The sequence below is a fragment of the Plectropomus leopardus genome, chromosome 23 (assembly GCF_026936395.1).
Source record: "Plectropomus leopardus strain MGB_pleo_1.0 chromosome 23, ASM2693639v1, whole genome shotgun sequence".
In the NCBI taxonomy this organism is placed as follows: Eukaryota; Metazoa; Chordata; class Actinopteri; order Perciformes; family Serranidae; genus Plectropomus; species Plectropomus leopardus.
This window is the reverse complement of record NC_142198.1, coordinates 3,587,430-3,601,250: the sequence shown is the minus strand read 5'-3', so window position 1 is coordinate 3,601,250 and position 13,821 is coordinate 3,587,430. Positions and strand designations below refer to the sequence as shown.

Below are 13,821 nucleotides of genomic sequence, written 5' to 3'. Positions count from 1 at the left end.
TGAATTACTTATTTATTTGCATTTTTATATATTTTTTAATATATTGTCGTATGTATTATTATTATTTGTCTAACGCATTTATTGGGGGTTTGCACTTGTGGGAATTAGCTAGCATTTGGCATTTATTGTTTTTTATCCACTTTTTTGGTCATTAATTTACATATTACATATTTATGTACTACAAATCTTATTCAATAACAATTAAAAATGAAAAACATCATTCTCTTATTTTGAAGTTACACTCACCGTATTTCCTGTATGTCCACTCTTTACTTGACTTAAACTCTTAACTGTCATGTGTACTGCACTGCCAGGCCTAAACCCTTGTTATTACTGGTAGTTTTTATTTATTTCCACACAATAGGTGGTATATTTGACTATCCATTTAAGTAACAAGCTAAATTTTTTGAAAACTTTTTAATAATTCAAATAGAACAAACTTCCTACAAGCCCTCCCCAAAATTCAAGTGTGTAGTTTTCAGGTTAATAATCACTCACTGAACAAATAAAGCTCCATGCATTACCAAATCACTAAATGGGACAGAGGCTGACATTTGTGCTGTTATTGACCAGCTAGATATGTTTCCTGAATATAACCAAAGAACTTGTACTCTTTCTCTATCTTAGATGTTTCCCTCAAAGCTTTCCTGTGTGTTTGCTTCTGTGTGTGAGTGTGATAGTGTGAGTTTCACTCAAACCTCCCAGGAACAGACTCAGCATTTCCTTTCCTCTGTCAGTTCCTCTGTCAGCTCAGAGTTTCAGCTGAGCAGCAGCAGCAGTGTTGTTCTGAAATCTAACAGCAGTTAACAGACGATCAGAGAGGGAATCACGAGACACATGTTGCCTCAGCACTTCAGTAACACACATTCTGCAAGTCTGGTGTCATACACTCATTTTATTACACTTTTACTCCACACACAGTAGCTGTCAGATGACTAAGAGGTGTAAAGTGCAAGAGTTTTTTTTTTATTGATATGTGATTGTGAAACCCTAAAAGCACTGGTGCCCCCCGAAAATGTTCATAACGGTGGCCAGAAGGGGGGCCACTGAAAATCTGTGGCACCAAAACCAAAACCAAAAGCCATAACTGAATTTCAGAAATTTGATTATTTTGCTTCAGGCTAGTAGAAAACTATGTCAATTTAGAGAGTTAAGGAAGCTCTTAGTCATATACTTTGGTTTCTCAAACCCCCTTTCCATCAAATTTGACATGTGTATACAGGTTTTTAAAATATGGGTAACCCCACTAAAAATATATTTTTGTTTAATTCACCAAAAATCTTTAAAGAAAAAAAAATCCCTTTGAGGGTACTTACCAAAATGTACTTAGATTCCGACATTTTAATAAAAACACAGGCTATTTTTCCAACTCAATGCATTTTTAATGATAGCAGTTGTAAAGTAGGTACTCTGTTTCTACTCAGTATTAATTAATAACAACTGCTAATATTTCTACGTTTTTTGTAATTTTTAATTTAAGTTTCTTAAACAGTTTTGCGGGGTAAATAAGGTGCCACAGTGCATAAAAATCATCAAAACAGAGCTTGTTGATTAAAAAGGGGGACAAAAGTCCGGGCTAAGCCCCGAATGTCCATAAATCCTAGACACGCCCCTGGTCATCGCTACCCCTTTCCACCAGTAGGTGGCGGTAATGAGTTATAATGTAGTTTGCTAACCGCCATATCGCTTCAAGAAGAAGTAAGAAGAGGACGCAGCAGCAGAAGAAGGAGAAACCAAAACATTGGCCAGTTAGCTTAACTCTTCGGAAAATAGCTCTCTAGCTAAGCTAACCTATGAGTCGCAAAAGAAACCAGACTTTCGCTGAAACGAGCCTGTCTCCTGAACTCCACGGCGCCTTCATGGAGCCTCCCGGGTCAGCGAACCGAGCCGACGGTGATTTCCTGGAGCTGGAGCCCGACGAGGAGCTGCTGTGCTCGGTCAGCGACATCACGGAGCACCTCGGCAGAAACATCACCGTGGTGCTGGAGACAGCGCTGTCTGAGATCCGCAAAATGGTCAGCATCAGGATACGAGTCCTGAAAATGGAGCTGCGCGAGAAAAGCGAAGAAATTGAGGAGTTAAAGGCGAGACTGGATATAGTCCAGAGGGATGGCAGGGAACCTTTTCCCTCCATGGAGCCGTCTGCTGATGCTGCCTACAAGAAACACGACTTCACTTCCACCAATAAACACAACAGTGTGGACCCCAGGAGAGCCACGACTGTCATGCCAACTGTAAAGAAGGAGAATACAGCGGAGGGTAAGTATCAGAGAGGGTGGTATTTTGGCTGAAAGTATACAATGGATAAAACCTGAATATAGTACTTGTGTCATCCTGCTGTGCTGAATTAAAGGTTAACATTGAGAAGAAGAAAGCTTTATACTGCTGCTGAAGAACTGTTAGGGAATCAAATACAAGACAGAGAGAATACAGGGAACAGGGCACACAGATTATAGGAAACAGGACACAAGACACAGAATGTAGGGAATCAGATACGGGACACACAGAATACAGGGAACAGGACAAAGAAAACATAGGGGACCAGACATGGGACAGAGAGAATACAAGGAACAAGACACAGATAATACAGGGAATAGGACACAAGACACACATAATATAGGGAACTGGGCATGGGTCAGAGAAAATATAGGGAACCAAACTCAGAGCACAGACAATATAGAGACCAGGACACAGACAAAAGAGGGAACTAGACACAGGACGCAGAGAGTATAGGTACAAGGTAGATTTATTTGCCATTTTCCTTAAACTATGTTTAAGAAGAGATAAAATTACAGTTGATCCTAAATCCTGCTACATCTTTTGGAGTTGAGGAGTGTCACAGCCTGGGGAAAGAAGCTGCTCTGTAGTCTGGTGGTTCAGCAGTGGATACTTGTGTATCTTTTTCCAGATGGCAGCAGCGTGAACAGACTGTAGCTGGGGTGGCTGCTGTCTTTCAGCATCCTCTGGGCTCTGTGCAGACACCTCACTTCACAGAGGTCACTGATGCTCTGTAGATGGGAACCAATGATGTTCTGGGCAGGGAACAAGATAGGATAGGACATAGAGTGCACAGGACACTGAAGGATAAGGAACCAGACAAACGACACTCTTAATATAGGGAACAGGACACAGAGAATATATCGATCCAGACACACTAAAGGGTGCATGTAGTTGCAGAAAGGCACAGGGACACTAATCAAGAATATCTTGTCTGATCCTGATAATAGAGCCAGAGATTGTCATAAATGATGGTTCCTAAAAGACCTATGTGACTTAATTAAAAAAAAAAAAAAAAGTTATTTACTCCCTTCTGGTTTTAACCCCTCAATAGATGCTATTTGCGACCATCTGATGAAAGACAAGAACTCGAGGGGGTGTGCTGAAATGGACAGAGACCAGAGTAGTCAAGCCAGCGGCTGCAGGGAGGCTCACCAAGACCCGCACGCACCCAACCTTCAGCCAAACAACAGCATGGCTGTAGACTCCAAGTCCACCACAGATGACCTCTTCAGTATGATCCCCTCTGGCGGGAAGCAGATGTACGTCTATGAAATAGTAGTACCAGTGGAGTATTCCTCAGACCTGAAAGGTAAACGGGCACAGAGTTGTTGGGACACCTCTAAAGACATGGACTTCGTATACCTATGGAAGACCATGGCAGCAAACAAAATGTATTAAAAAAATGGGAATGATAAAAATGAAAGATACTCTATTATTATTATTATTATTATTATCAATTCAAAATAAGAAAATTCTGAGTTATAATTATCATATTGTTAGATCATTTTTTATTTTTTCTGTCATGGTAAAGATATATGTCACCATAATATTTTATTGGCTTGGTTTCTTTCACAACCATGGGGAAAAGAAAATGAGCTGCAAACATAAAAAATGTAGTTTTTCCCCAGATTTTATGAAATAATTTCCTAAATCCACTGCTTTCTTGCATTTAATTTAATGATTCCCACCAAGTCTCTCATTGCTGTTTTCCCCTTGTTTTTGAAAGAAATTGCATTAAAACAGACTAACTCAGGATATTGATATTGTAGCATGAAATTTTAGATCCCAGGTGAAAAAAAAAATATCCACATTAACCACAACTACAAACTTTATGGGTTAAATGATGACTTACTTATATTTTTGACATAAATATTTCTCTGTAGTTATCCTATAATTTAGTCTTTTCTATTTTTTTTAACATACTGTGTTTACTCTTCTTTACTCTCTTTTGCACTCCTTTATCATTGCTAATTTTTCATCATTTTGTAGTGGAAGTGGCCAATAAGAAAAGAGCATCTTATAGAACTGACAAAAAATGAACAGTAAATTCACACAGTACAACTTTCCTCTGAAGATGAAGGTTTTATGTGCTCGTATTTTTCCCAGTCGTGAAGGACCCCGAGTGTGAGAGCAACCCAATCGCTGAGACAGAGGATGATGATGATGATGATGATGATGATGATGATGAGTTGTCAAGGACCGGACTGGAGCAGGACCAGGACCCGCTCTCACACGTCCAGCCCTCTGAGTTCTCCACGGAGCCCCAGAGTTCTCCAGGGGAGGGAGGGAGTCCGCCGGAGGGCAGCACAGACAGGCCTGTGGCAGGTGGGTAAGACTGGCGAGAAGGGAAAGGGATGATTCCAAAAAATACAAAAACAGAACTGAAAGTGTAATAAACTTAAAGGATAGATTAATAAATGTGAGTGTAAGCTTAACATCTTAAAAGTAGAGAGTGTTTGTTTTTTTGTGTATGGTTATAATAGTTTTTGTTGTTAATCTATTTTACTGTCTGCGCTTTTTCATTACTTTGGTCAACAAGTTAACCTAACAATTTCTCACACTATCATTAATTCTCATTGTTTCACATACTGTATATTCCCTTCATATGTTGTTTCAGAACTAAAAACCAACCATCCTTATTCAGGATCAACAGATCATCAGCCGATATTTGGTGTTTTGCCTATGTCCTGTATCTAGGTTTAATTTTACTGATTGCCAATAAAAATAATGAATGAAAAAGTGTGTGTAATTACACTCAGCCAGTACCAGGGAAGGCGGTCTGCAATACATGCAAAGAAAGTGTCAGCATGGGAAGAACTTTTACTTTGTAAAAGCTCAGGTAGATTTTTTCATTTAGTCATTTTTTTATTTAAATTTTCACAGAACTCTAATAAAAAAGTTGCAGGGAACTTGTATATGATGAAAGTTTCAGTTTTGATCAGGCACAAGGCAAAATTGCATTCAAAAACCTGAAATTGGCTCGATTTCTTTCAAAAACATTGAAAGTAGGCAATGAGCAACTTCTAAAATTTGACCAAAAAAATATGAACCAAACCTTGAGATGACCTGATTAAATGCTAAAATGAAATAGAAATTATATAAATAATAATAACTTCTGCTAATTTTATATTAGCTATTTCTATTTTATCCATTTTTACTTAAATTTGCTGAATGCATGTAAACAAAGTTTTGTTTTTTTTTGTTATTTTCCCAATTCTAAATTTGGACACAAGTATTTTCATTTTTAGTGTAAATGCAAATCAGTTCCATATATTGGTTTTCAGTCTCATTAAGAACTAATAATCTGTATCAGTATCGGCCCAGAAAAACCAATACTGGTCCACCTCTAATCCTCATAAATCTCTTTAAATATGCCAACATTGTGATTTAGGAAATTCTGTTTTTAGAAAACTAATTCTGTTTCTGTTTCAAGAAACTGTGTATTTATGCAAGATAGTTTTAATGACAAATAGTCCAATTTTAAAAAGCATTACAGAACTCCTCTCTAGTATAGCCTGCTTTATTTACACCTGTGTTTACTGGGGGTTCCTGTTGTATTTGTAAAAAAAAAAAAAAATCAAAATATATTGATTATTATTTTTTGATTATGAATTATTAAATAATATTACTAATTATTAATTGATTGGGTAATTATTAATTTTGTGGAATTTAATGCACAATACATAACTGATTTGTTGACATGTAATAGTGTTTTTTGTGTTATTTTGTTGTTGTTTCAGACCATCAGCTTCCGGTCCGCACCTACCTCTGCGCTCTGTGTGGAACCTTCTGCCCTGACTCCGTGTTCCTAGAGGAACATGTCAAAATGATACACTCAGACTCTGCGGGACACATGGAAGAAGTTTTCCTTCAATCAAACAAGTCCTCAGCCAATGATGTGACGTTAGTTTTGCCACAGATCCCGCCCCCGACCAACCATACAGACAGTGCTTCGTTGGTAAGTGTTAAAGATATTGACGTTATTACTTAAGTTCGTGTTTTTCTGTTTAAGTAAACACAAAATACTTCAACGTAGTAAAACTACAGAAGCTCAGTGCTGCCGAGCCAGAAAAACAAAAGTGATGTGAAGTGTCAGGTAATGTGAAAAGTTAATCATTTTAACAAGATGTTTTTCACATTTTCAGGAGATGTATTTAAGTTATAACAAAAAATGTTCACGTTATTAGGTGATCCAAAAATTTTTTTCCAGGTGTGGCAGCAATATACTTCCGTACTAAGTTACTTTATCTGTTATAAGCAAAATAAACCAAAATGCGTATTTGCTGAATTTTATATATATATATATATATATATATGTATATATATATATATATATAAAATCATCGGCATCCAGTAAAACTAATTACGTACAGCTACTTGTGATGAATGTACTAGCCACTTAATTTTTTCACAAAAAGGTGCTGTTTTTCTGTCAGAAAGAAAAACCTGTCATTTTGGTTTGAATCAGAATTAATGCCAAATTTGGATGAAAGAGCTCATACAAATATTCTCAGCTAAATATAAATAAAGTCAGAACCCCAGTTATTGTCTGTGGAGCTGCTCCAGGTGTTGCACGGATTGGACAGTCGAGGACAGAGTGGTGCACGTTCACACATCAGACGGACACGTTCTCTCTCATTCTTTTCAGAAAAGACCAAGAGGAATAAAGCGGAAGAGGAAAGCTGGGGCTCATCCTCCAAGGAATTCAAGTAAACCTTTTTAATCTGATTTTTACATACTTTTGAAAATATTGTGTGTGCTGAGAAAAACTCATAAACATTTTGGGAAATACACATATACGTGTTTTCCTCAGTGTCATCTCTGTGTGTCAATTCTGAGTTTCTGAAAGTTACATTTTCAGGCAAGTTTAATCTTACTGCTCAGTCCTTGTTTATATGTATATGCATATATGCATATGTGTGTGTGTGTGTGTGTGTGTGTGTGTTTGTGTATATATATATGCTTCAATGTATTGAATAGTTGATTGTCAATTGTTGTATGCCACCATAGAGTTCGTCAGCCTGTTGGTGAGCATTATGTGTATATATATATATATATATATATATATATAACAATATAGGTGTGGTTTCATCTTTTCAAACATTTTGACCCGACGAAGATCCAAGCAGGACCAAAATGTTGTCTTTAATAAACTTGTGTGGCGTGGAGTTAAGTGTGCAGGCATTACTTTTTTCCTCATGTATGTTGTTTTTTGATAGCATTACACCTACATGATGTGCATATAACTACCCTCTCTCAACAATGTACAGATTGGTGCCATTACTGTGACTTTTACCTGTCAGGTTCCTCGGTTGATTTCCATAATAAACTTGGACAGAAAAGAAGTTACATAAATGCAATTTCTGTACTTTGCTCTTAGAGGGTTAATTGCAAGGGGGGCCTGTAAATTAATGACTGGCGCTTTTCATTTTCAGTAGACCCACTGAAGCGAGCTGCCTCCCCCTCTTCTCTCTCCATCCAGCACACTCCAGCAACAACTCTCACCCCCTCCGCACCCAAGATTTTCAAAGAAATTTGCAGCATACTCCATCTGTCCTCCGGTGGGAAAAAGAAAAGGTATGATGTGTCTGTTTGTGCCACATGGCAAAGCGCTAGCCATTTAGAGGTGATGAAGTTTTACTTTTGTGATGTGAATGTTTTGCTTTGTATTCCATAATACCTCTGCTCGGGGGATAGCCGGGGCCGAAGACATTATGTTTTCAGGTTGTCCGCCCATTACGTCCCATTCTCATGAACGCGATACTTCAAGAATATCTTAACCGAATTTCTTCAAATTCAGCACAGATGTCCACTTGGACTCAAAGATGAATTGATACAGTTTTGGTGATCATAGGTTAAAGGTCAAGGTCGCTTATCCCATGAAAGTGATATCTCCAGATTGCTTTGAGGGAATCCCTTAAAATTAGACACCGATGGCCACTTTGATCCATCCTCCATGCGGTACAATATCCCAATGTGAGCGTTTCAGAAGTGGAGCGACCTTTCGGCTGATACTGTAGACTTGCTGAGATTGCTCTTATTATGTCATTTCCCCTTGATTTTGTGGTAATTCTCCTTCATTTTTGTGATTTTATCATGTCTGAGTAGGCTACATATATCTAAATTATTTCTCTTTTCTGTCTGTTTAAATTCTGTTTATTGATGTTTTTACCTAATTCTTGGTGCTGTAGCCTACAATCCAGCCATCAACGAAGTAGATCAAAGAATTTTGGACGTGCTTCAGTCAAAAAACATGTTCATCTTTACAATTATAAAGATCAGTGTAAAAAAAAAATCCAGTATAACATGAAATAGGTTGAAGATTTGTGGCTGAAGCTCCATTGAGTTAGCCACAAAACTAATGCAAAGTCAATGGAGCCTCACACTAGTCTGTATTAACCCCAAAGTACCAACAGTGCACATGTTTCTGGACTAGAACATGGTTCACTGTTAGTACCATTGCCTCCATTGTAGACCAGTGTTCATGTTTCTCATTGGACACACTGCATTGTCTTTGGTGTATAGTAATGTGAGCGTATGTGTCCACACAGGATTAAAGTCACAGTGGAGGAACTGGGTCGGCGGGTAGGCCCTCCAGAATACATGTCATTTTCATCCATAGCGACGTACCTAAGGACAGATAATAACGCAAGGAAAGAACTTCACATCCAGCTGGAAGAAGCTGGGATTAAACCCACGCAGTCTACAGCCGAGATATCCCTGTTTTCTCGGCTTTGTGAAGGCAAGCTGTGTCATTTATTTAACTCATAACTTCTATAACCTCACTCATACACACCTTATTAAGGTAACCCCATACTATGTCTTTTTATCAACAGAAGAGGTAGATGCATTATGTCAGAGCCTCGCTGGCCTAGTTCGAGACCATCTTCCCTTTGAAGGTCTCCATATCATTCCTACTGCCAACGATGAGGTGGTGACTCTTGGGAGTTTGTCGGAGTTCCGGTATGCTATTTTGTAAACTAGAAAAAAAAATTTCCACGCTCATTATTAATTCAATGTAATCTACTGTCTCTTCTGCAGTACTGGACAATAATATTGTCTTTCAGAAGATGTTAATCCATTTATAAATAGTGCAAAGACTAAGATGTGCTCAAAACACCAAATTCCTCACACCAAGTTTATCTGTCCTCAGTCGCTCTTCCTGAGGTTTCTACCACCCCCACCCCCTTTATAGCGTTTTTTTGAGGAGTTTTTCCTTAGTGAGGGCCTTAGACCCTCACTAAGGAAAAACTCCCCCCAAAAAATGCCAGAGGGATTATGTATGCTATAAAGCTGTCTGAGGCAAATTGTGATTTGTGGTAATAGGCTTTATAAATAAAATTGAATTGGAGTTTATGGACAGTCATGGTATGTGGTATACAAGGCTTCTCACAGCCGCTATATGTTCATTTCAGGTCCCACCTGAGGACAGCCATGGCAGCCATCATGGAAAGAGTGGAAGCTGTGGACCTTGCCTCCCATGGCTTCATGTCCAAAGTGTTGGTCATCACATTGTCCATATTTGAAAAATGTTTGGATAACCAAAGCAGTATGTATTGAAAATACAGTTTTTTGGGGGGAAAGAACATGACCTAATGTAGCTAACTGCTTGAAAAATGCATTATCTAAATTTGAGTAGACAGTAAAATCATTTTGACATCAACTTCTTCAATCAAACATAAATAATTTTAAGAAATTTAGGCAGAATTAATATGCCTCTAAGTGGGCATTAGCTGTGGCTGGAGCACTATGTTTTTGGGTTTGCTGTCCGTATCGACATCGACCCCACATGCAAGATCTCAGGAATGCCTGGTGAGAATTTCTTTAAATCTAGTACAAACGTCCACTTGGACTCAAGAATAAACGTATTAGATTTTGGTGGACATAGAACAAAGGTCTGTCTCATAATTGTAAATGCAATATCTCAAGAACACCTTGAGGGATCTTATTCAAATTTCACACAAATGTTCACTTAGTCTTAATAGTGAACTGATTAGAATTTGGTGGTCAAAGGTCAAGGTCACTGTGACCTTGTGTTGATCTCATTCTTGTGAGCGCAATACCTGAAGATGCCTTGAGGGAGTTTCCTCAAATTTCACACAATCGTCCACTTGACTGCAAAAGTAAACTGATTAGAGAAAAGGTCACTATGTCCTTACAAAAAAAATGCTTTTGGCCGTGACTTAAGAATTTATATACTAATTTTGTCAAATTTTCATACAAATGCCTAATTGGATCTAATGATGAAGTGACGACATTTTATATCCAAAAGGTTAAAGATCACCGTGACATCATAATGTTCTGCAAAAACACTTTTCTGGCCATTATTCAAGTGTCATAACTCGGGAAGAAGGAGAAGACGAGACATTTGGCCAGAATTGGTGACAGTAACTTTGGTGCCCACCTTGAAACTGTGCTCATTGTAGAGATCCTCTGTGCAGCTGGAGGGAAGATGTGTGTTAAGTATCCACGTTTCCACATGATTAGAAAATTTAAGTGCTACTTGAGTGGTTTGTGGAGGCATACAACCACAAGGCAGTTATTGCAGTTTTCCAATGATTTGATTATTCTAGGATGAATTAATGAAAGGGCTTTTTATTTTCAATAGACTCACCGGTAAAAACTGCCTTCCCATCCACCAGCACCCAGCGACAGCCAGCACCTATCAAGCCCTCTTCTTCGTCCGCCAAGCACACTGAAACAGCGACTCCTGCCTCCTCCACACCAAAGATTTTCAAAGAAATTTACAGCATACTCCCTTTGTCATCTGGTGGGAAAAAGAAAAGGTACGCTTTTTCTAAGAGTATTTTGATATCAAAGGCTAAGTTCAGAATTTTGAACCTCTTGCATTATCTTTTACTTACCAATGGCATTGTTGATCAGTATTGTCCTTCTTTTGCACAATCCATGCCGTCCTTCCTGATTGATACCTGAAGCTCCCGGGACTTAGCCATAAAACTAATGCAAAGTCAATGGAGCCTCGCACTAGTCTGTATTATTCCCGAAGTACCGATAGTGCACTCAAAGTAGGTTTCAGGATATATTTCTGGACTAGAACATGGTTCATTATTGGGGCCATTGCCTCCATTGTAGACCAGTGTTCATATTTCTCATTGGACACACTGCATTGTCTTTGGTGTATTGTCTTTGATGTATTGTAATGTGTGTCCACACAGGATTAAAGTCACAGTGGAGGAACTGGGTCGGCGGGTAGGCCCTCCAGAATACATGTCATTTTCGTCCATAGCGACGTACCTAAGGACAGATAATAACGCAAGGAAAGAACTTCAAGTCCAGTTGGAGGAAGCTGGGATTAAACCCACGCAGCTTACAGCTAAAATGTCCCTATTTTCTCGGCTTTGTGAAGGTAAGCTGTTTAATTTTTTTCTTAAAATGTTCTTACGTCACTATGTAATACCTTATTGGGGTAACAATCTACTATTTTTATTGTTTTTTTGTTTTTTTTATCAGAAGAGGTAGATTCATTATGCGAAAGCCTTGCTGTCTTGGTGCGAGACCATCTTCCCTTTGAAGGTCTCCATGTCATTCAAGAGGCAGAAGATGAGGTGGTGACTTTGGGGAGTCTGTCAGAGTTCCGGTATGTTTTAAACTCAGTTTACAATATGTACACTTGCCGTAAGTTTTTTACCCTTGTTAGGACTGGGTATTGGTTCTCAATACCTTTTAAGTATCGACTAAACTAACCTTTAGTCAAAAAATACCTGTGTTTAATCGTTGTTGGCCGGGGGTCTGATGAAGTCGAGCGTGGTGTATTTGACGGCATTAGCAGTCTAGCATGCCAAGATGCCACCAAAATGTTCGAGATTATGGCCACTGTAAAACTTAAACTAAAAGCCGAGTCCCAATGAGACTCTGAGGCATTATGTTTTCAGGTTGTCCATCCATCCCTCTGTTTTTCCGTTCTTGTGAACGCGATATGGCTCAGAGGCTTTGAAGAAATTTCTTCACGTTTGGCAAAAACGTCCACATGAACTCAACAATGAACTAATTAGGTTTTGGTTGTCAAAGATCAAGTTCATTGTGACCTTATGTTAATCTCATTCTTGTAAACAAGATATCTAAAGAAGGCCTTGGAGGAATTTCATCAATTTGGCACAAACATCCACTTGGACTAGATGACAAATTTTGACAAATAATGACAAATTTCACAAAATGTTTCAAAAGAGTAAAAACACAAAAACACAAACTCATGAGTCAAAATTTTTGCATGTGAGATCTGAAATGGTTGATTGCCTAACTGGCAACTGTTTTTACTCTGATCTAAACTTTAATTAGTATTTAGCAGATATGGACATTAGATTCCTGTAAAAGTGGCTCTAATTCTACTGACACTACTTCAGAATAAGAGCACTGCATGGGTGCTTAAAAGCCTTCAAGCAGAGAGTATACAACGTGAACAAAACCATGAATTAATTGCCCCATTTCTCTGGCAACTCACAGTGTGTGGTGTACACGGCTTCTCACTGTCATTCTATATTCATTACAGGTCCCACCTGAGGACAGCCATGGCAGCCATCATGGAAAGATTGGAAGCTGTGGACCTTGCCTCGCATGGCTTCATGTCCAAAATGTTGGATATCATATTGTCCATATTTGAAAAATGTTTGGATAACCAAAGCAGTTTGTATTGAAAATGCAAATCTTGGAGGGGAGTAGAATTTCTGAATTTTTTTCTCGATTTTTTTTTTTTTGCTTCTTATGGGATAGACATTATCGATATTACTCATTTACACGTTTACAGCTCTGTGGAGGTGTCGTGTGGGCCTGGTAAGTTGCCACCAAACCACATGGATTAATGTAGCAAACAAATGGAAAAACTTCATACTCTTCTTTCACTGCCATACTAAACCAAAACTACACTGTTCTGTTCAAGGAATGTATTCATCATGGACATTGTTATTACTGCAATCTAGAGTGAAAAACAATAAAAAATTCAAATATTTAAAAAGTGATTTTTTTTTTCTATTTTATTATTATCATTGTTTTTCCAGTATTATGCAGGAGGAGGATTTCAAATGCTTGCTTCCATATACCTCTATATACTTTTTTGTTTGTTTTCTGTTTACCACCTCCAATTGTTCTTTGAAACGAATTGTAGGTTATATTATAACCATAGTTTTCTAGAAGGCTTGGGCAGTATTACAGTATACCAGGGTATTTAGAGATCTCAAGGATATGTTTTTCCAACACCATCATAAATACAGATGCTCCTTTTTCTGTTTAACTAATTGTATGTAGTGCACAGCATGCATCACCAGAGCTTAGTCTCTAGTCTCTACTGGTGAAACAGTTGAACTGAACGACACAACACCTAGTCGTGGGGGGATAAGTTACAGGACTGTAAACAGGTGGCAGCCAGCAGGCAGAGAGAGACCCCAGGAAAATAACGGCATGTTTTCTTTACGTCTAACTTGATGAATTATGGATAAATTTAGACCAAACTGGAGCTGGTGGTTGGTTGGAACAGTACTAACTAGATCACTAGCAAGTCAGCGCAGCACACTTGTACCATCATATACT

General features: G+C 38.3%; 1 protein-coding gene across 4 annotated transcripts; it reads left to right on the top strand.

The window, feature by feature from the left end:
* The first annotated feature begins 1,673 nt into the window (after window positions 1-1,673).
* Window positions 1,674-13,253, top strand: LOC121961913 (uncharacterized). 4 transcript variants are annotated; one of them, XM_088073700.1, is made up of 13 exons: window positions 1,676-2,259; window positions 3,332-3,589; window positions 4,387-4,605; window positions 6,021-6,238; window positions 6,929-6,989; window positions 7,719-7,857; window positions 8,832-9,022; window positions 9,117-9,243; window positions 9,696-9,829; window positions 10,889-11,066; window positions 11,457-11,647; window positions 11,752-11,878; window positions 12,788-13,253. In XM_088073700.1, the coding sequence occupies exons 1-13, from the start codon at window positions 1,794-1,796 to the stop codon at window positions 12,930-12,932; spliced, it is 2,454 nt and encodes an 817-aa protein (XP_087929826.1). In that variant the 5' UTR covers window positions 1,676-1,793; the 3' UTR covers window positions 12,933-13,253. The 4 variants fall into 4 exon arrangements, 3 of the variants coding, with proteins under 3 accessions (XP_087929827.1, XP_087929826.1, XP_042367954.2); XM_042512020.2 differs by having other exon boundaries at window positions 1,677-2,259; window positions 7,716-7,857; XR_015775721.1 differs by lacking the exons at window positions 11,752-11,878; window positions 12,788-13,253 and having other exon boundaries at window positions 1,674-2,259; window positions 7,716-7,857; window positions 10,889-11,306; window positions 11,457-11,582.
* The last annotated feature ends 568 nt before the right edge of the window (window positions 13,254-13,821 follow it).